The sequence below is a fragment of the Pleurodeles waltl genome, chromosome 7 (assembly GCF_031143425.1).
Source record: "Pleurodeles waltl isolate 20211129_DDA chromosome 7, aPleWal1.hap1.20221129, whole genome shotgun sequence".
In the NCBI taxonomy this organism is placed as follows: Eukaryota; Metazoa; Chordata; class Amphibia; order Caudata; family Salamandridae; genus Pleurodeles; species Pleurodeles waltl.
In genome coordinates this window covers 4,654,054-4,677,543 of record NC_090446.1, presented here as the reverse complement: position 1 = coordinate 4,677,543, position 23,490 = coordinate 4,654,054, and the positions used below count along the sequence as shown (strand labels likewise).

The 23,490-nt window shown below is 53.3% G+C and overlaps 1 protein-coding gene and 1 long non-coding RNA gene across 2 annotated transcripts in view; both read right to left on the bottom strand.

The window, feature by feature from the left end:
* LOC138303492 (zinc finger protein 2-like) overlaps positions 1-12,941 on the bottom strand; it is a 68,003-nt gene extending 55,062 nt beyond the window's left edge. Inside the window, exon 1 of the mRNA XM_069242670.1 lies at positions 12,670-12,941. Coding sequence (XP_069098771.1) covers positions 12,670-12,708 — 39 coding nt within the window. The 5' untranslated portion in view covers positions 12,709-12,941. The remainder of the gene's footprint in view (positions 1-12,669) is intronic.
* The window catches only part of LOC138303505 (uncharacterized), a 1,082,407-nt gene that overhangs the window by 71,570 nt on the left and 987,347 nt on the right, over positions 1-23,490 (bottom strand). The window lies entirely within an intron of this gene.

The following is a 23,490-nucleotide window of genomic DNA, read 5'->3' as shown; positions in this document are numbered from 1 at the left end:
AATTGTATAATAGCTGATGCAGGAAAATATTTCATGATTAATGAAAATAAAAATGGTTACAAAATAAAGAATTAGAAGAGCCGAAAACATCATGAAATGCATGATATGTATTTCATCTTCAGAGTCCCCCAGTTGAGTCAGCAAGCTGTCTCCCACATGACGCACACATAACCACCTGTTGGCCAGGCTCAACACAACCCTTGCAAGAACTCAAGGGATTCCAAGGTCTGGAGAAGGAGGATTGTGATTTTTTTCCTGTGACGGTCGGGTGGGTTTTGAGACGCCGACTCCACAGTCACGGAAAGTCAACTAGCCAGCTGTCACGGAAACGACAGCTGGCTAGTTGGAGAAGGAGGTGAAGGAATATATGCGGGCCAGTGAGAAGGTGGAAGAGATGTCTGCACCACTGTGAATTTTATTGAGAAACCAAGTCAGAGATGTACTGAATATTTTAAATCTAACGCGCTGTGCAAAATTCAGACGGTTCTGAGTGCAATTCTGGCAAAGAACATTAGCCATACAACGGACAGTAAGACCCAAAACAGAAATCACATTTTTAAGAGGCAAATAACAAGCTGATGGGGCAATCGTTCGGGCCTCTTTCCAATCCATTGTTTTCACCTGGTATGCCGCTCTAGACAGAGGCCTGCCATATGCTAGTCAGTTGTGGTCTTGCTCCAACAGGAACAGTCCAGCCAGAACTGCCAGGCTGAAAGGGATCACAGCCAGCCCCAGATCAGTTTGATCGACTTAGGCCTCCTCAATGTGACAGAATCTACGCTATGCCTCACTGATGAGGCCTATAATGTAGGACCTGAATGTGGACTGTTTGTGCTTCTGTCTGGGGTGGGGGAGCCTGATCTGCAGGTCGGAATGGATTGTTCTGAGGGCGAAGAGGTGGGATATGTCAGATAGATCTACACCAAAAGCAAAGAACATAGCAAATATGCAGAGAAGAGAGGCAAACCTAATATGATGAACGTTTTAACCTCAACAATTCTTGGTGCCTTGAACGTATGTATGCATATGATATTGCTATATTGCAAACCTAACCAAAAGGCAACCCAGGGCCAAAGAAAAGCATAAAGTCAACATGTGATAGGAGGGGTAGCTGGTCTGTGGACGGTTCATACACAGTGTGATGTAGTGTTCTTGCAATAGGTGCGTCTTCGACTCTTTCCTGATGCAGTTTGAAGAAGGTGCAGGCTGGCAAGCAGAGCCACAGGAGTCCAACAACACAAAGGTTGTGGAGTAAAAGAATTAGAGGATTCTGAATTAGTCATAGCTTAAAAACCTAATTGGAAAATAAAATGTATTTTTCTTAACTGCGGTCAAGCAGGATTTAAGATAATGATAGATAGGGCAATAAGACTGCGCATACTATGGCATCATGGGCTACTGTTACTGGTGGCAAAAACAAACTCTGAAATAGGAACATGGGTTATGTTTTTTTTTGTCCGCTATGACTAACTTGCATCAGAATATTGAAAAATATTCACCCACGATATTTAAATAAATAAAAAAGATAGAGACTGGAAAATGTCTCTGTATGACACGTGCAGGAAACATGCCATGCAGTGGTACGATGAACAGCCGTCGGTCTAGAAGCACACTTCACTGGTGACCTTGTGGAAGATGCAAGAGATATTTCCACTGAGTGAATGGTTAATGTACTTTTGCTTGGGAAACCAAAGCTCTTTGTGTTACATCAGTATTAACTGATGCTCACAAAAAGTTAAAAAAGTCCCAACCTAAAGCATTACAACAAGCTGCCTGGACTTAGGTGAGCGTACAACAACAGATTGTAAGGAACCGATTGCAAATAGGAAGATTAGGGCAAATGGCTGATGTTTAAGAGAGAGCAAGAGGGTGGACAACGGCACTAGAATCCCTTCATAACCGAATTATCTCAGTGTAACTGCAGAAAGTTTTTAATGTGACAAGTTGTAAACTAGAATATAACTAGATTTATAATAAATATACTGAACGGATAGGTTTTGAAGCATGAAACGTGGCTCATGGTTGGTTACATACATGTTGGATGATGCAGAAATATCACCAAACATCTGTAGATAATAATTGGAAATTACAAAGAACTTGTTGAAGCCTGCAAGATCATTAAAGATTTTCTGAGACGAGGAAATAAATCAAGTGGAAGGCAAGCATCTCATATATACATCAGTAAGAACTACAAAGTTGTATAACATTTCCAGCTGAAACTGATGTGTGACACAGTGTATGGGTTTGACTTCATGCATAATCACTGAAGAAGATGGTCCAACAATAATGCTGGCATTATTGTTAAAATACATTATACAACAAGGAGGCCGCGTAAGAGGGGCCTGATGGGGGAGTAGGAAAGGCAATAAATGCAGATTGCTCGGGTTACTAATTAAGGGAAAAGACAAACTTTTGTAATAAATAACCAATAGTTTTGAAGACTTCGTCTAATCATTTATCTTGACGATATCCTTCTGCTGGATCAGTCCCATTCACAACTTCTTTCCAATGCGACCACAACTACTGCGATCCTCCAGGATTTGGTGTTTGTAATAAACTAACAGAAGTTGGACCTTCTATCCTCGCAGTCTATGACCTTTCTGGGTTTCCTTATAGATTCCAACAAGGCTTCCCTCAGCCTTCCGATCTCGAAGATGACCAAGATCAGGAAGGAGTTGACAAAAGTCATGAGACGCGACAGAATTTCCCTCCGACAATTGGCCAGAGTGGTGGGACTTCTCTCATCCTCAATTCAAGCCATTTTCCTGGGTCCCCTTCAGTACAGGGCTCTTCAACGGCTGAAAGCTCATCACCTCAAACACGGAGTGACCTACTCCGAATTGATAGCTCTTCCCCAGGTGGCAAGAACAGAGCTTCAATGGTGGCTTGACCACATGGAGGCTTGGAATGGCAGAGCGATCTTTGGGTCCTCGCCGGATCTAATAATCGAGTCGGACGCCAGCCGACAGGGATAGGGGGCCCGGTGTGGGGACGTCTCTTTGTGTGCAGGTTGGACCCCACAGGAACTCAACTTACACATGAACTGTATGGAGCTCCTGGCGGGAACTTTTGCGATCAGATCCCTGACACAAGACAAGATCTCTTGCTGTATCCTCCTGAGGATAGACAATGTTTCCGCAGCTCAATACATAAATCGCCTAGGGGGCACTTGTTCGAGAGAACTAGCAGAATTGGCAAAGGATTTCTGGTACTTCTGCCTTCAGCAACAGATTTCTGTAACAGTAGAATATCTCCTGGGCTTCCAGAATGTACTGGCGGACTAGAACTCCAGATTTCTGGCGGATACCTGCGACTGGCAGCTAGACAGAGGAGTGAGTATTTTCGACACTCAGGCAGCACTGGGGTCCGTGTTCAGTGGATATCTTAGAGTCCAAATTAAACACCCAACTGTTGAGGTACTTAAGCTGGTGCCCCGACCAGGGGGAGACAGCAGTGGGTGCGTTTTACAAGATTGGGGGGCAGGACCAGGTTTATGCCTTTCCCCCGTCTGTTGATTCCGAGAGTGTTAGCTCAAGTGAGTCATCAGGGGGCTACGGTGGTGTTGGTAACCCTGTTGTGGAGGTCACAAGTGTGGTTCCCAACCCTACTGGAGCTCTCTTGTGACTTTCAGATCCCTCTCCCAAACTTCCCGAGGATACTCTTGGACCCTGCAGACCTGGCACAGGATGGTTTGTCTTACTGCTCGATCAACTCCTTCAGATCGGCAATTTCGGTGGGACATCCCCACGGAACAATAACCCAGTGGGGGAACACCCATGGGTGTGCAGCATACTTAAAGGTATCACGATATACAAGCCCCCAGAACCCAGGTACTCAGAATTGTGGGACGTCAATGAGGATCAGCATCTTTTGTCCTCTTGGCAGGACAAACAGTATCACTCCAGGAAGGCGTTGTCAGCGAAACTAGCTATGTTGTTATGCCTAATATCGTGCAAAAGGGGTTTCGGACGTGAGAGCCCTTGACATATCGGCTAGGGTTTTCTCACCTGACGGAGTAATTTTCACGGTATCCAGAAGCACCAAATGTAAAACCAGGTCGGTAACCTATCCAGCTTTTGAACTCGCGCCAAAATTGTGCGTTGTCAGATGTCTAAAGGCATTCGAGGAGATGACAGCCGAACACTGACCCCAAGGGGGGAGACAATTGTTGATTTCAATAAAGAAACCCTTTAGGACAGTTTCCTCCTCATCGATTGCTAGGTCGGTCAAATGGGTTATGAGGGAGGCAGGCATCAACGTAAAAACATTTGGGGCACACTCCACTTGGGGTGCCATGCTTCCAAGGATGACCAGGTAGGTGGTAGGCTGGAGGACATCATGAATGCCACTGACTGGTCGTCGGAGACTACTTTCAAAAGGTTTTACTTTAAACCTATTCATGAAACGGCCTCTTTGATGGTAAGTAAGCTTTAAACATGCATACCCCTTCGGTCCTGACATAGAATGAGAAATTTCCTAGCTATCGAGAATGAAAGTTTCAATTCTATTAAGGACACGGAGGCGAGAATTATCCATCCCGACACAGGGGATGTGTCTCCCGCCCGAGGGGTGATTGGACACAACGTCATTTTGAGGTGGTATCTGTGGTTGCAATTTTCAGATGATGAATCTTTGCTTTGTGCTTATGTAATACTTTATGGTTGGCTTTAATGCTTATGTGGGAACTTCTACTCTAGAACATATAGGGGGTTATTACAACTTTGGAGGAGATGTTAATCCGTGCCAAATGTGACGGATATACCACCAGCCGTACTATGAGTTCCATAGGATATAATGTACTCGTAATACGGCTGGTGGTATATCCGTCACTTTACCGTCACTTTTGGGACGGATTAACACCTCCTCCAAAGTTGTAATAACCCCCATAGTTATTAAAATTGATCACTCCTTTTGAAGGGGACATGTCCACCATTGCTCATTCGTACTGCATTATTCTCTCAGGAACGGATGCAGCAACAACTTGAGGATGCATTAACTTCCAGCAGCAGTGAAGTCGAGGAAGGATAGAGCCAACGAAGGACATATATACTGACATTCGGAGAGGGCAAGGAATGGACATTGGTTACCATGGAGATGATGGTTTATGGGTGTTGTAGTTTTGAGTTCACTGTTCAACTTTGAATTGGCTGTTTTATAACAAAAAAATGAAGGAAGATATGCATAATCCTCACCTCCGTGTCCTTAATAGAATTGAAACTTTCCTTCTTGATAGCTACGAAAATTCTCATTCTATAGAACACTTTAGTGTATAAACCTCAAAAGATCTCTTCAAAATTTGTGATGCACGACTTTTGCAGGAGTAGTCCGCCGTTTCATGTAGTCACACATTCTTCAAGGAAATCCACCAGGTTTAGAAAACAAAAGGCCTCAATGAACGCACGGACAGTCCCCCAGGGCCAGGAGGAGGAGGCGGCCGCAGAATGCACGAGGTTGGTTTCAGATCCCATCCTCGTCGCCAGTGTGATGTCCCAGCCATGGACTGCAAGTCCTTCAACGCGAAAGCTTCTTTGCTGCTGGGCACAGAGACGAAGCTCCAAGGTGCTGTCTCTGGAGAGGCCCTGGAGAGGCCACCCCCTCCCCGTGCACCTAGGACAGAGTGCACAGACCCCGGGGAGGGCCACGGGCGCCCCTGGGGTACAACTGATACCAACTGAGCGCAGTACTGCAGCGATGCTGACGCGTGCGGCCCACCAGAGACCCCCCTCCCAGGCCCCCACCACAGGCCCCAGAGACCCCCCTCCCAGGCCCCCACCACAGGCCCCTGAAAGGTCCCAGAGACCCCACCACAGGCCCCAGAGACCCCACTACAGGGCCCACTCACAGGCCCCAGAGACCCCACCACAGGCCCCACTCACAGGCCCCAGAGGCCCCACTCACAGGCCCCAGAGACCCCACTCACAGGCCCCAGAGACCCCACTCACAGGCCCCAGAGACCCCACTCACAGGCCCCAGAGACCCCACTCACAGGCCCCAGAGACCCCACCACTGCCCCCAGAGACCCCACCACTGCCCCCAGAGACCCCACCACTGCCCCCAGAGACCCCACCACTGCCCCCAGAGACCCCACCACTGCCCCCAGAGACCCCACCACAAGCCCCACTCACAGGCCCTAGAGACCCCACTACAGGGCCCACTCAAAGGCCCCAGAGACCCCACCACAGGCCCCACTCACAGGCCCCAGAGGCCCCACTCACAGGCCCCAGAGACCCCACTCACAGGCCCCAGAGACCCCACTCACAGGCCCCAGAGACCCCACCACAGGCCCCAGAGACCCCACCAACAGGCCCCAGAGACCCCACTCACAGGCCCCAGAGACCCCACCACAGGCCCCAGAGACCCCACCACAGGCCCCAGAGACCCCACCACTGCCCCCAGAGACCCCACCACTGCCCCCAGAGACCCCACCACTGCCCCCAGAGTCCCCACTCACAGGCCCCACTCACAGGCCCCAGAGACCCAAACCACTGCCCCCAGAGACCCCACCACAGGCCCCACTCACAGGCCCCAGAGACCCCACCACAGGCCCCAGAGACCCCACCACTGCCCCCAGAGACCCCACCACAGGCCCCACTCACAGGCCCCAGAGACCCCACCACAGGCCCCAGAGACCCCACCACTGCCCTAAGAGACCCCACCACAGGCCCCACTCACAGGCCCCAGAGACCCCACCACAGGCCCCAGAGACCCCACCACTGCCCCAGAGACCCCACCACTGCCCCCAGAGACCCCACCACTGCCCCCAGAGACCCCACCACTGCCCCCAGAGACCCCACCACAAGCCCCACTCACAGGCCCCAGAGACCCCACTACAGGGCCCACTCACAGGCCCCAGAGACCCCACCACAGGCCCCAGAGGCCCCACTCACAGGCCCCAGAGACCCCACTCACAGGCCCCAGAGACCCCACTCACAGGCCCCAGAGACCCCACTCACAGGCCCCAGAGACCCCACCACTGCCCCAGAGACCCCACCACTGCCCCAGAGACCCCACCACAGACCCCACTCACAGGCCCCAGAGACCCCACCACAGGCCCCAGAGACACCACCACAGGCCCCAGAGACCCCACCACTGCCCCAGAGACCCCACCACAGGCCCCAGAGCCCCCACCACAGGCCCCAGAGCCCCCACCACTGCCCCCAGAGACCCCACCACAGACCCCACTCACAGGCCTCAGAGACCCCACCACAGGCTACACTCACAGGCCCCAGAGACCCAAACCACTGCCCCCAGAGACCCCACCACTGCCCCCAGAGACCCCACTCACAGGCCCCACTCACAGGCCCCAGAGACCCAAACCACTGCCCCCAGAGACCCCACCACAGGCCCCACTCACAGGCCCCAGAGACCCCACCACAGGCCCCAGAGACCCCACCACAGGCCCCACTCACAGGCCCCCAGAGACCCCACCACAGGCCCCACTCACAGGCCCCAGAGACCCCACCACAGGCCCCAGAGACCCCACCACAGGCCCCACTCACAGGCCCCAGAGACCCCACCACTGCCCCCAGAGACCCCACCACAGGCCCCACTCACAGGCCCCAGAGACCCCACCACAGGCCCCAGGGACCCCACCACTGCCCCAAGAGACCCCACCACAAGCCCCACTCACAGGCCCCAGGGACCCCACTACAGGGCCCACTCACAGGCCCCAGAGACCCCACTACAGGGCCCACTCACAGGCCCCAGAGACCCCACCACAGGCCCCACTCACAGGCCCCAGAGGCCCCACTCACAGGCCCCAGAGACCCCACCACTGCCCCAGAGACCCCACCACAGACCCCACTCACAGGCCTGAGAGACCCCACCACAGGCCCCAGAGACCCCACCACAGGCCCCAGAGACCCCACCACTGCCCCCAGAGACCCCACCACAGGCCCCAGAGACCCCACCACAGGCCCCACTCACAGGCCTCAGAGACCCCACCACAGGCTACACTCACAGGCCCCAGAGACCCAAACCACTGCCCCCAGAGACCCCACCACTGCCCCCAGAGACCCCACTCACAGGCCCCAGAGACCCAAACCACTGCCCCCAGAGACCCCACCACAGGCCCCACTCACAGGCCCCAGAGACCCCACCACAGGCCCCAGAGACCCCACCACAGGCCCCACTCACAGGCCCCCAGAGACCCCACCACAGGCCCCACTCACAGGCCCCCAGAGACCCCACCACAGGCCCCACTCACAGGCCCCAGAGACCCCACTACAGGGCCCACTCACAGGCCCCAGAGACCCCACTACAGGCCCCACTCACAGGCCCCAGAGGCCCCACTCACAGGCCCCAGAGGCCCCACTCACAGGCCCCAGAGGCCCCACCATTGCCCCAGAGACCCCACCACAAACCCCACTCACAGGCCTCAGAGACCCCACCACAGGCCCCATAGACCCCACCACTGCCCCAGAGACCCCACCACTGCCCCAGAGACCCCACCACTGCCCCCAGAGACCCCACCACTGCCCCCAGAGACCCCACCACTGCCCCCAGAGACCCCACCACTGCCCCCAGAGACCCCACCACAGGCCCCATAGACCCCACCACTGCCCCCAGAGACCCCACCACAGGCCCCACTCACAGGCCCCAGAGACCCCACCACTGCCCCAGAGACCCCACCACTGCCCCCAGAGACCCCACCACTGCCCCCAGAGACCCCACCACTGCCCCCAGAGACCCCACCACTGCCCCCAGAGACCCCACCACTGCCCCCAGAGACCCCACCACAGGCCCCAGAGACCCCACCACAGGCCCCAGAGACCCCACCACAGGCCCCAGAGGCCCCACCACTGCCCCCAGAGGCCCCACCACAGGCCCCATAGACCCCACCACTGCCCCCAGAGACCCCACCACAGGCCCCACTCACAGGCCCCAGAGACCCCACCACTGCCCCAGAGACCCCACCACTGCCCCAGAGACCCCACCACTGCCCCCAGAGACCCCACCACTGCCCCCAGAGACCCCACCACTGCCCCCAGAGACCCCACCACTGCCCTCAGAGACCCCACCACTGCCCCCAGAGACCCCACCACTGCCCCCAGAGACCCCACCACTGCCCCCAGAGACCCCACCACAGGCCCCATAGACCCCACCACAGGCCCCACTCACAGGCCCCAGAGACCCCACCACTGCCCCAGAGACCCCACCACTGCCCCAGAGACCCCACCACTGCCCCCAGAGACCCCACCACTGCCCCCAGAGACCCCACCACTGCCCCCAGAGACCCCACCACTGCCCCCAGACACCCCACCACTGCCCCCAGACACCCCACCACAGGCCCCAGAGACCCCACCACTGCCCCCAGAGACCCCACCACTGCCCCCAGAGACCCCACCACAGGCCCCATAGACCCCACCACTGCCCCCAGAGACCCCACCACAGGCCCCACTCACAGGCCCCAGAGACCCCACCACAGGCCCCAGAGACCCCACCACTGCCCCCAGAGACCCCACCACAGGCCCCATAGACCCCACCACTGCCCCCAGAGACCCCACCACTGCCCCCAGAGACCCCACCACAGGCACCAAAGACCCCACCACAGGCCCCAGAGACCCCACCACAGGCCCCAGAGACCCCACCACAGGCCCCAGAGGCCCCACCACTGCCCCCAGAGACCCCACCACTGCCCCCAGAGACCCCACCACAGGCCCCAGAGACCCCACCACTGCCCCCAGAGACCCCACCACAGGCCCCACTCACAGGCCCCAGAGACCCCACCACTGCCCCAGAGACCCCACCACTGCCCCCAGAGACCCCACCACTGCCCCCAGAGACCCCACCACTGCCCCCAGAGACCCCACCACAGGCCCCCAGAGACCCCACCACAGGCCCCAGAGACCCCACCACAGGCCCCAGAGACCCCACCACAGGCCCCAGAGACCCCACCACAGGCCCCAGAGACCCCACCACTGCCCCCAGAGACCCCACCACAGGCCCCAGAGACCCCACCACTGCCCCCAGAGACCCCACCACAGGCCCCATAGACCCCACCACTGCCCCCAGAGACCCCACCACAGGCCCCACTCACAGGCCCCAGAGACCCCACCACTGCCCCCAGAGACCCCACCACTGCCCCCAGAGACCCCACCACTGCCCCCAGAGACCCCACCACTGCCCTCAGAGACCCCACCACTGCCCCCAGAGACCCCACCACTGCCCCCAGAGACCCCACCACTGCCCCCAGAGACCCCACCACAGGCCCCACTCACAGGCCCCAGAGACCCCACCACTGCCCCAGAGACCCCACCACTGCCCCCAGAGACCCCACCACTGCCCCCAGAGACCCCACCACAGGCCCCAGAGACCCCACCACAGGCCCCAGAGACCCCACCACTGCCCCCAGAGACCCCACCACAGGCCCCAGAGACCCCACTCACAGGCCCCCAGAGACCCCACCACTGCCCCCAGAGACCCCACTCACAGGCCCCACTCACAGGCCCCAGAGACCCAAACCACTGCCCCCAGAGACCCCACCACAGGCCCCACTCACAGGCCCCAGAGACCCCACCACAGGCCCCACTTACAGGCCCCAGAGACCCCACTACAGGGCCCACTCACAGGCCCCAGAGACCCCACTCACAGGCCCCACTCACAGGCCCCAGAGACCCCACCACTGCCCCAGAGACCCCACCACAGGCCCCAGAGGCCCCACCACAGGCCCCAGAGACCCCACCACAGGCCCCACTCACAGGCCCCAGAGACCCCACCACAGGCCCCAGAGACCCCACCACAGGCCCCACTCACAGGCCCCAGAAACCCCACCACAGGCCCCACTCACAGGCCCCAGAGACCCCACCACTGCCCCCACAGACCCCACTCACAGGCCCCACTCACAGGCCCCAGAGACCCCACCACAGGCCCCACTCACAGGCCCCAGAGACCCAACCACAGGCCCCACTCACAGGCCCCACTCACAGGCCCCAGAGACCCCACCACTGCCCCCACAGACCCCACCACAGGCCCCACTCACAGGCCCCAGAGACCCCACCACAGGCCCCACTTACAGGCCCCAGAGACCCCACTACAGGGCCCACTCACAGGCCCCAGAGACCCCACTCACAGGCCCCACTCACAGGCCCCAGAGACCCCACCACAGGCCCCAGAGACCCCACCACAGGCCCCACTCACAGGCCCCAGAGACCCCACCACAGGCCCCAGAGACCCCACCACAGGCCCCAGAGACCCCACCACAGGCCCCAGAGACCCCACCACAGGCCCCACTCACAGGCCCCAGAGACCCCACCACAGGCCCCAGAGACCCCACCACAGGCCCCACTCACAGGCCCCAGAGACCCCACCACTGCCCCCACAGACCCCACTCACAGGCCCCACTCACAGGCCCCAGAGACCCCACCACTGCCCCCACAGACCCCACTCACATGCCCCACTCACAGGCCCCAGAGACCCCACCACAGGCCCCAGAGACCCCACCACAGGCCCCAGAGACCCCACCACAGGCCCCACTCACCCCACCACAGGCCCCAGAGACCCCACCACTGCCCCAGAGACCCCACCACAGGCCCCACTCACAGGCCCCAGAGACCCCACCACAGGCCCCAGAGACCCCACCACAGGCCCCACTCACAGGCCCCAGAGACCCCACCACAGGCCCCAGAGACCCCACCACAGGCCCCAGAGACCCCACCACAGGCCCCAGAGACCCCACCACAGGCGCCACTCACAGGCCCCAGAGACCCCACCACAGGCCCCAGAGACCCCACCACAGGCCCCACCACATCCCCCAGAGACCCCACCACAAGCCCCACTCACAGGCCCCAGAGACCCCACCACAGGCCCCACTCACAGGCCCCAGAGGCCCCACTCACAGGCCCCAGAGACCCCACTCACAGGCCCCAGAGACCCCACTCACAGGCCCCAGAGACCCCACCACAGGCCCCAGAGACCCCACCACAGGCCCCAGAGACCCCACCACTGCCCCCAGAGACCCCACCACTGCCCCCAGAGACCCCACCACTGCCCCAAGAGACCCCACCACTGCCCCAGAGACCCCACCACAGGCCCCAGAGACCCCACCACAGGCCCCATAGACCCCACCACAGGCCCCATAGACCCCACCACAGGCCACACTCACAGGCCCCAGAGACCCCCACTGCCCCCACAGACCCCACTCACAGGCCCCACTCACAGGCCCCAGAGACCCCACCACAGGCCCCACTCACAGGCCCCAGAGACCCCACCACAGGCCCCAGAGACCCCACCACAGGCCCCACTCACAGGCCCCCAGAGACCCCACCACAGGCCCCACTCACAGGCCCCAGAGACCCCACCACAGGCCCCACTCACAGGCCCCAGAGACCCCACCACAGGCCCCACTCACAGGCCCCAGAGACCCCACCACAGGCCCCATAGACCCCACCACTGCCCCCAGAGACCCCACCACTGCCCCCAGAGACCCCACCACAGGCCCCAAAGACCCCACCACAGGCCCCAGAGACCCCACCACAGGCCCCAGAGACCCCACCACTGCCCCCAGAGACCCCACCACAGGCCCCAGAGACCCCACCACTGCCCCCAGAGACCCCACCACAGGCCCCATAGACCCCACCACTGCCCCCAGAGACCCCACCACAGGCCCCACTCACAGGCCCCAGAGACCCCACCACAGGCCCCAGAGACCCCACCACAGGCTACACTCACCTCCGCCGGGCCCCCCTCCAACACTCTCCTGCTTTGCATGGCCGGTTCCCGAAGTTTAGCGTCCTCTATGTCTTTACCCGGCCCAAGGCGGCTTCCAGCACCAAAGGCCCCGGACTGACCCTCACCGGACTGCGGAGCACTCACCGGACCGTCAGCGGACCCTGAGCCGAGGCCTGGGATGGAGAGCGGACGCTCACTGCGCAGGCGTACAGGGCAGGGAGGCTCAGTGCGCAGCCGCAGAGGAAAGATACTTCCACATGACGCATGCGCTGAAGAGGAAAACCTCGGGTACACTCAAAGCGCAATGTGCTTTCTGCGCATGCTCAGGAGAGGTGCACTACCCGTGCATGACTGACAGGATAAGGCAGCTGAGCTATAACGCCGCACCCTCTGTGGGACGGAAGCCGGGCTGAAGCGCCTCTGCGCGTGCTCCGAAGATACTACTCTCTGCGGGCATGCCTGGAAACGGCGAGACATCGCTCGTTCTTCCGTCTGACACACTGCTTTTTTACGCATGTTCAGTAGACATAGTAGATATGTGCGCATGCTCAGTTAGGCCAAGGAGGTCGGCGCATGCTCACTATTGATAGCACCCTCTGCAGCCTTCAAGCTGTGGTGGGGCTGCGGGGCTCTCAGCCCCAGAGCCAGGGCACAGCTGGAGGGGAGGCTGTGATGGGGCTGCAGGGCTCTCGACCTGGGCACAGCTGCCAAGGCTTCCCGCCATTATTTATTACATTTGCTTGGCCAAAAAACAGGGACATTTAAAAATAAATAAATTGAAGAACTAATGAGAAATTTCCTAGCTAGCCTAATGGAAAGTTCTATTAAAGACACAGAAGCGAGGGTTATGCAGTCCTTTCTTCACTTTTATTACAGAAAGTTCGAATAAAAAGACACCGTAAAACAGTACAGATTTCTAGAGTCCCATAACGTTTCCATAGTACCCATAATCCAATAGTGACACTGTCCCAATGTCCATATACATGTGTGGCGGGTCCAGTTCTTCCTCCTCTTCACTGTAGGAAGTTAAGTTCAAGCAGCCTCAATCCATTTTGGAATCATATCCTAGAATACAGACAAAACGTTAATCATCCTCCAGCACATTTGAAAAAAATGTAACCATTCAATGCAAGTATCAGAAAAAATATCAACAATGTTATATCTTATTGGAACATTGGAATGTTCGGATCTCCATTGCAGACAATGGAGTGCTCCAGGCTTTTACTGTCTGGTAAAAGCCCGGAATGTCAACATTCCAATGTTCTCTTTGTTCACAGTAACAGCTGTGAACAAAGGCCTCACGGAGCCCGAGGGGATTGTAATCCCCTCTGGCTTTGTTAGGAATTTGTTTTATTTAATAGAACATTTTGCCCTCTAGTGGCAGAATGTTCAAATAGCCTTAGAACCCACCGTAGCGGGCTCCACCGGCCATTAAAGGCCCTCTCTCTTGTTAAAGGCCCTCGCAGGAGTGGGCCTTAAATGGCTGGTGGAGCCTGCTACGCAAACTTACACAAAGAGCATATGCACTTTAGCACTGTTTTAGCAGTGGTAAATTGCCCAGAGTCCTAAAGCCAACAAAAACTGGTCAGAAAAATTAGGAGGAAGGAGACAAAAAGATTGGGGATGACCCTGCAAAAATGGCCAGGTGCAACACATAGGTACTGGTTATGATGCCATTCCAAGAGGAGGTGGAGGACCCTATTATCATCCCATATTCCGGAGTACCTGGGTTCTGGAAGTCTAGACAATCTGATGCCTTTAAGCAATGCACAGACCCATGGGTACTCCCCCACCGGAATATTACTGATGGGAACGTGCGCCGCTAAAATAGCTGATCTAAAAGAATTCACTGTTTGGTAAGCCAGCCCCTTTTTGAAGAAGTCCACTAAGAAATGTATTATATGTAAAATCGAGGCCCCCACTGGATCCAGGTTCCTCTCCAGACACCAACGGGACCATCAGTTCCAGGCCGTACCTGGAGCCCATGCTTGTCTGATGAGATTGCTAGCCTCCTCTAAAATTCCGATGTCCTGCCATCGTAACCAGAAATCCTCCAGGCCACCTGGTTATGGTGTCCTTGCATTACTAAAGGATGCAAATGTCCTCCAGGATCCCGTAGGATCCCTTGCAACAATGGCAGTTCCATCAATTCCATCAATGACAGTTCTAGAAGTGTAGGGAACCAGGCTTGTGACCTCCAAATTAGGGTAATGATTACCAGGGACGCTCGGAACCTGAGATGCCACTCTCGGCATCAGGAGAAAAGGGGGAAATGCATAGGCCTGTCCCGATGTCCAATCTTGCAGAAAGGCATCCACTGCCGCCAATCCCGGGTCCGGTCTCCAACTGAAAAACCTGGGGAGTTGTGCATTCACTCTGGACATGAAGAGATCTACATTACAAGGTCCCTACCGCTTCATTAAGGCTTGGAATATTGGAGGATCCAGTTGCCAATTGCTGGAATCTCGAGATGCCTAGAGTTCAAATCTGCCACCATGTTCTGTGACCCCGGAAGGTATTCCACTGTCGCTGATATTTGTTTCTGTAGACAATACTGCCAAAAGTCCTTGGCCAGTTCCCCTAGTGCTATAGAGCGAGTACCTCCCCAGTCTGTTGATATACTGAACCACAGTTGAATTGTCCACTGTTAGAATTGGTGTCTCTAGTTGGCAGTCGGTTTGCACCCTGTCCAAGTGGGGACCCTCGCTCTAGTAAGCGTAAGGGAGATACCTACTCAGATAACCCCTGCTCATCCCCTAGGTAGCTTGGCATGAGCAGTCAGGCGTATCTCAGAAGCAATGTGTAAAGCTTTTGCACATAACACACAGTGAAAACACTACAAAAGAATACCACACCAATTTTAGAAAAATAGCCAATATTTATCTGTGTAAAACAAGACCAAAACAATAAAAATCCAACATACAGTGTTAAAGATATGAATTTTGCAAGATTCACTCAAAAATCCATTTCCTTGAAGTCAATAGCTCCACCTGGGGCTATCATGGCGTCGTGATGAACAAAACTAACACTTCAGGCCGGCCGCGGCGTTGCAGGCCAGCTACAGTGTCGGGAAGACCTGCAAAACAGTACCTTTGTAATTGCAGGGTGTCGTGATCCTCGTGGTGAGCTCCGGAGAGCGGCGTCGCTGGCGTCGGTTCCAGAGTTGGTGCGGGAGTTGTCAGGTCCTTGAAGTCACACCCGTTGCAGATCGAACTCTGTGCCGATAAAGTCAGGAGCACTGGCATGGATGGTGTTGGGGCTGCGGTGTGAAGCGGGACGATGCAACTTGCGGTGCCCACAGGTCATGGTGCAGGTAGCGACTCGGTGACGGCATCCAGCAGCGTCGGTAAGACCAGGGTTGTGGTGTGAAGCAGGGCGGTGCGGCATGCAGTGTCACCAGGTCACGGTGCAGGCAGCGGCGTCGTTGCTGAAGGCACAAGCCGGCGTTGCGGGTCGGGACGGTGCTTTGTGACCCCCATAGAGCGGTGTCCACAGGCCACGGTACAGGCACGGATGCCTGGTGACGACACTACAGTCGATGGTGCTGGTGTTGGTGTACCGGGGCTGCAGTGTGGGATGGGATGGTGCTTCGTGTACCTCACGAACGGTGTCCACAGGCCATGGTGTAGGCAATGGTGCCGGTGTCAGCAGGAGTGGGGGCGTCGGGGATGCCCAGGCTGCGGTGTGAGCAGGCGATGCCGGAGTGCTGGGCCCACAGGTCGCGGTGCAAGCAGCAGCTCGGTGAAGTCGGAGAGACCAGGGTCGTGGTGCAAAGCGGGTCAGTGTGGCTCTGTGCGGTGTTGTTGGCAGCGTCACAGTGGTTTTTCTCCTTAAACAGCATAAAACACACAGTTCCCAGTGCTGCAGGAAGAGGAAACTGAAGTCTTTGATATCCCTGAGACTTCCAACACGAGGCAAGCTCTACTCCAAGCTATTGGAGAACTTTCTCAATCAGGACACAGCAAAGTTCACCCTTTGCACACTTTTCAGGCAGAAGCAGCAACTGCAAGCCAGTCCAGCAAAGCAACACAGCAAAGGGACAGTACTCCTCCTCCAGCTTCTCTCCTGGGCAGAGGTTCCTCTTGGTTCCAGAAAGATTCTAGAAGTCTGGGGTTTGGGGTCTTCTTCTTATACCCCATTCTGCCTTTGAAGTTTGCAAACTTCAAAGCAAAGTCTCAAGTGTTTGCAAGATCCTTCCTTGTTAAGGCCAGGCCCTAAACGCACACCATGTGGTTGGAGACTGCATTGTGTGAGGGCAGGCACAGTCCTTTTAGGTGTAAGTGACAACAGCTCCCTCCAACCTAGCTTGGATGGCTCATCAGGATATGCAGGCTACACCCCAGCTCCCTTTGTGTCACTGTCTAGGGGAGAGGTGTGAATAGCCCAACTGTCAAACTGACCCAGACTGGGAATCCACAAACAGCCAGAGTCACAGAATGGTTTAAGCAAGAAAATGCCTACTTTCTAAAAGTGGCATTTTCAAACTCACAATCTGAAAACCAACTTCACTAAAAGATGTATTTTTAAATTGTGAGTTCAGAGACCCCAAACTCCACATTTCTATCTGCCCTCAAAGAGAATATGCGCTTTAAAGTTATTTAAAGGCAGCCCCCATGCTAACCTATGAGGGAGATAGGCCTTGCAACAGTGAAACCCAAATTTGGCCGTAGTTCACTGTTAGGGCATATAAAACACACCAGTACATGTCCTACCTTTTAAATACACTGCACCCTGCCCATGGGGCTACCATACCTAGGGCCTACCTTAGGGGTGCCTTACATGTACCAAAGGGAAGGTTTGGGCCTGGCAAGTGGGTACACTTGCCAGATCAAATTTGCAGTTTAAAACTGCACACACAGACACTGCTGTAGCACGTCTGAGCCACGTTTACAGGGCTACTAATGTGGGTGGCACAACCAGTGCTGCAGGCCCACTAGTACAATTTGATGTACAGGCCCTGGGCACCTCTAGTGCACTTTACTAGGGACCTACCAGTAAATCACATATGCCAATCATGGATAAACCAAACAACAGTACAATTTACACCGAGAGCAATGCACTTTAGCACTGTTTAGCAGTGGTAAAGTGCCCAGAGTCCTAAGCCAACAAAAGCTGGTCAGAAAAATTAGGAGGAAGGAGGCAAAAAGACTGGGAATGGCCTGCAAAAAGGGCCAGGTGCAACATCCCCACATCGAGCACCCCAAGCCCATGTCTGCAGGCATCCGACTCTATTATCAGGTTCAGCAGGGATCCGAAGTTCACCCGTCTGTTCCAGCTCTCCATGTGGTCTGCCCACCATTGAATCTCCATTCTGGCCTCCTGTGACAGTCACTCGTTCCAAATACATAAGACCTCTCCTCAAGTGCATTCTGCAGCACATATAGAAAGAGCAAATCGCCATTGAAAATTGTTTTTGTGCAGAAAGGTGTCCCTTCCAGCAGAAAATCAAACTCCCCGCAGCGCAGCCATCCTTGGTGCAAGGGAAGCTTCTTTGGCGCTAGATAGCAAAATTAGCACTGGTGCAGGGGGAAACACAGGGGTGCGCTGTATTTGATTAAAGATGGCGCATCCCTGCGTTTGGAAAATGACAGAGCAAGGTGCTGCCAAATGTGGCGTAGCATCGCACTCCATCATTTTCTTTTAAAACTGGACCGTAGTGTTTTACAATGCCTTTCTACTTGAACTTTGAACTCGCTGTAATAATAAAAGTGAAGAAAGGACTGCACAATCCTCACCTCCGGTCTTGACATAGAATTGAAAATTATCCCAGGGGCCCAGAATGACAGCTCTCATCAGCATGGAAATACAGACCAGGCACCTGGGGAATAAATAAAAAGTTAGTTTTAATACCCAGCAGCTTACATGTTATTTAAAAAGCTCTAATAACAGCTGCTAGCTAGTACTGCTTTGTAACACATAAAAACATGCTTTCACTCTTTGAAGTCCACCCTCACTGAAAACCAGGCCGTGACCCAAAACTGCAGAAATCTGCTGGGACAGCCGGGGAAAAACAGGGACTGTCCCTACAAATCTGGGGCACCTGGTCACCCTATTCCTTGGTCTCATCCTGCATATGTGCGTCATTCCATCGCCTATGTGTGGCACTTATCACGAGCAAAACCAAGCAGTGAAAGCCACGAAATGATATCAATGTCAAAAGGCACCATCTTATTTTGCAAAGAGAAGTTCAAGGTGTTGCATTGGAACAGCTGCACCACCCCTGGAATGATTATAGTAGGTCCATAGCTGGCAAATTGCCCAGGTCCATGTGTGATGCGCTACTCCAAACCAGCTTTCTATTTGCATTCTGGGAGTTACAGTCCGGTTTTATCATGGACAAAAGCACTACTAGCCCCAGAAATCAAAGCAAAATCCTGGAACGGAGCAGCACATCAAGCATGGCCCTGGGAAACTTGGCAGTGCTGGTAGGTAATTAATACAGCTGTTGACATGATTACACCATGGGCTAGGCAACAGTTATTCATTATAGCTGTCAGTACAAAAGTTCCTATTGATAATCTGTATGGCAAACAGCTGGAGGTCCTTATGGTGCACACAAACAGCCTCCATGCTATTAGCGTTTACCTGTAAATAAGCCTCCATCCGTCTAGGGGTGAGGGCAGGCTAGAAACGGGATGAGCAGTCTGAAGGCTTCATGCAATCCTCCATAGTAGTGGGAAAGCCATTGAAAGATCTCCTCATGGTCCTCTTTGACCCTAGGCCCCAAAATTAGGTTTCAGGTGTCATCTGCCTGCCACCCACACACTAACCTCATGAGTCAAGAATAAAAGAGAAAGCAGTAAACACTGTTTGTAAACGGGAGAATGAAAGAGATACTCACCTGGTAGCTGAAATACCCAATTTTAAAACAGAACACCTCGTATCAATCACAGCTTCTCCACTTGACCAAACTGTGTGATCTTCAGCAAATATTTTATTTCACAGAGACTCCCTTTTCTTCTCTATGGGCCATATGTATGAACACATTTTCCCATAGACACAGAATGGGCAAAACTGCTTGCTACATCTGGCCCTATGACCTATAAGAGCACCTTCAAATGAGTGAATTCAGGATTTGCGCTGTACAAAAACCTCTCTTGCATTTAATTTAATAGACTAAAATGTCTGTGTATACTAAGAATCTAACCACATGTATTACACACAACATCGTACTTGCCTCAAACGAATTTGTGAGGGGAGGGGACAGGAATGGTAATACGTTCACTTTTTAATAAATGCCTCTCAATACAATGATATAATCTTATTCCTAAGGTGAAATGCTTATTAAACAAAATACACAATTTTGAATAGAGTTTATCATACATTTAGATGATGTGTGTTGTATGATATACGTGCCAGATATCTTCTTGGCTCCACTTCTGCACAGGTTGTTAGAGCCAAGCCACACCCTTGGCTCGACTCACCCTGTTAATTGGTCGGCTCACCCATCTCAACTCTTCCGAAGAATGGAGCTTATTGCAGGGATATACTGGAGGATACTGCAAGTACCTCTCAGCATGGGCCTGTCTCTATGTCTGCTTTAAGGTGGGTTCCAGCAGCTGACTGTGTGTGTCCTACCCTGAGGCACTGCTGCTTTCTAGGGGTGCTACTAAAGTTAAACTTTCCGGCATCAGCTGAGGGCAAGGAGAAGAATCGCAGCTGGCGACTCAGAAAGGTGGCGGGCGGGGGGAAGGAGAAGCACAACAAAAATATTAAAAAATTATACTTACCTAGTCGCCATCGCCGCTGCACTCAAGGCTCCCAGCCTGTCCTGTGCCAATCATGACGCTGCTCAGAGCAGCATTATGATTGGTTGGAGCTCCCTGCCTGGGCGCTCCAACGCAGACTGGGAGCCTGGGATGGCACAGTGTTGCACCGCGGGCGCGAGCACGGGCCGCTGCGGCGCAACCTGGGGAGACCGCCGCGGCCCGCGGACGAGCTGCGGTGGAAGCCCGTCCGTTCGGGTCAAGGGTCGCGGCACCCGCTGCAGCCCTCTTCTCCGGCCACGAGCTGCTTTTCGAGCACAGCAGGGCCGGAGACCCAGAATCGGGTCACGGTCCTCGCCGCGCTCAGCGCACAGGTTAATTAACACGTTAGGATGCCCGGGACCTCCCTCCATAAATCCACTTACCTGTCACACGCACAAGCTCTGTCTGCCTACACATGACTAGTTTATAAAGCATGCCTTTCTCCTTCCCAGCATGCTGTGCACTTCCTCTCTTCCCTGCATGCATTGTTTCTCTTTACTCAGGAGCATGTTTTCTATTTTCAGTTATGACCTTTTCCCAAACCAAGATGGTGGTATTACTACTTCCTGTTTCTCACTTCCTGTCCAGGGGTATATAAAGGGAATCTATCTTTCTTCTCATTGCGTTGCAACACTCCTACGGTGGTAGTCACGCTCCGGCTGGTTTCCTTTTGTGGCGCCAATCGTTCTTGATCTGTCTTCAGTCTCCAGAATTCCAGGATCTTAAGTTCTAATTCCTTGTATCCTCCATCTGTTTCAGGGAGTTCCTGTTGGAGGTTTTTTACCCTTTTGGGGTTTTTCCTCTGGGACTCCTTCTGGAGGGCACGCACTGTAGTGGCTTACTATTGTCAAACAGCACCGTGGTGTCATGACCACACAAACTTGCCAAGTCAAATCAAAGAAGTGCATGAGAAAAGCAAAGAGATATCCTCAGTGGAGACAGCAAAGCCCAAACTGGAAGAAGGTTTGCAGAGTAATCTTGCGCTTATTTCAAAGGAAGAATCAAGAAGAGAAGATCCAAGATGGCCGCTGTGAGTCCTGAAGGTTAGTTACAGTTCTAGTCTTGCAATCGGTTGGTTGCTAGGTTACGAGCTCTCCAGCTGGAAGCCTTGCACTTCAACTGAGGTCTGACAGGAATCAGCTGTGTGGAGAGAGAGCGCGCTTCAGAACAGAAACTCCTGTGAGGTCAAATTACATTTGAAGATTATATTACAGAAAACGGATAAATATTGTCAAGGTTTATTCGAAGAGTTTGATAGTAGACCGTTCCCGTGGAAGTCGGCAAGGCTACAGAGTTAATGTTTGAATTAACCTTATGTTTACAAGGTTCTTGTTTAAGATATTAAAGTCAAAGAAAAAACGAACTTTAAAAGAGCAAGTATCTACAAATGTCAAGGTTATAAACAAAGGCCAAGTTTAAAGGAGAAACGAACTGTTAATAAAGAAGCATTTACAAATTCAATGGTAATAAACCAAAATAGAGTTTAAAAGAGAAACAAACTTAAATAAACAAGCATTTACAACTACAAGTTATCGGCAGATGTCGAAGTAAGGAAGGAGAAACTAACTGTAATAAACAAGCATTTACAAATACAAGTTATCAACAAACGTCGACGTAAGAAAGGAGAAACAAACTTTAATAAACAAGCATTTACAAATATAAGTATTGACAGAAGTCACAATAAGACAGGAGAAATTAAATAACATCAGCTGATTTGAAGAACACATTACCACCAACTATATATATATATATATATATATATATAGCAACATAAAACCAATCTCTAACAAAGGTTGAGAAGTTCTTCCAGAATCAGTAATAAGCATTTTTTTAAGAAGAACTATCATTTATAGAGAGAAGCAAGGCTACAGAGAACTCAGGGTGAGTGAAGAAATAATAGAATTAAAGAGAATTAAGTGTTGAGAGTAGAAAGTGAAAAACTGATGTTGTATGTCCCTAGTAATTGCGACTGTGACTCTTGCAGCTGCTGTATCCAATCTTAGATTTGAAGAGGCAGACTGAGTACTGGCGTTCATCATCTCTGTGGCAGTCTCTCTACCATCCCATTCCCCTTTCCCCCTCCGGGGTACTCAGCACGAAGGATTAATATTCGTTGTGAGTAGCTCGGGTCGGGACTGAGGAGTTATCTTCTGCTTCTGAGGAAATCGAATTGAAGTCTCCTGACAGATTGAAGTGCCTTCACCCTAATTTTAGGGAAAAGACAGATTTCCTCCTTAGCAGAATAGCAGAAGGAATTGATATAAAAGCATTAGCCACCGTTTTGGAAGGGTTACAGAAACAATTAAATAACACCATAGAAGAAACAGTCCAAATAAAACAGCGAATAAATGAATTAGGGAACACCGCTAAATCAATTGAATCTGTGTTTTCACAAATCCCTAGCCCTTCACAGTCTGCAGGTATATCCACTCAAGTAATTCATGCAGTTTCCCCTATTATTCCTTTGGCTCAACCCGAGCGCTTCAGTGGGGATCCAAATAAGGCGCAGATTTTTCTGACCCAATGCTCATTGCATTTTTTATGTAGACCAGTCATTTTTTCCGAAGACCAGTCCAAAGTGGCATTTATATTGTCTTATCTGACAGGAGATGCGGCCGCATGGTCCATGCCAATAATTTCCAGAAATGATCCTGTTTTATATAATTTCCAAAATTTCAAGGAAGAGTTCTTAAGAATATTTGATCGGCGAACTGCAGCTTAAGCCACTGACAATGAACTACTGGAAATCAGGCAAGGTAATAAATATCTAGTAGCCTATCTGGCTCATTTCAATAAACTCATTGTAGAGACTGCCTGGCCGGAGTCAAAAAGAGCCGCCATATTTTATCGTGGACTGAGAGATGAATTGAAAGATGCCTTAGCACAAGTTCCAAATAGACCCACCGAAATTTCGGAGTTAATTGATCTTGTGTTACAGATTGACCACCGGTTAACTGAACGAAGAGCAGAAAAGAGAAGAGAGTATCGACCATTTCCCCTGAGAATTGATCGTGTAAGAAATGATCATACGAGAGCCGGAGAAGGGATAACGATAGAAAAACCAATGCAAATT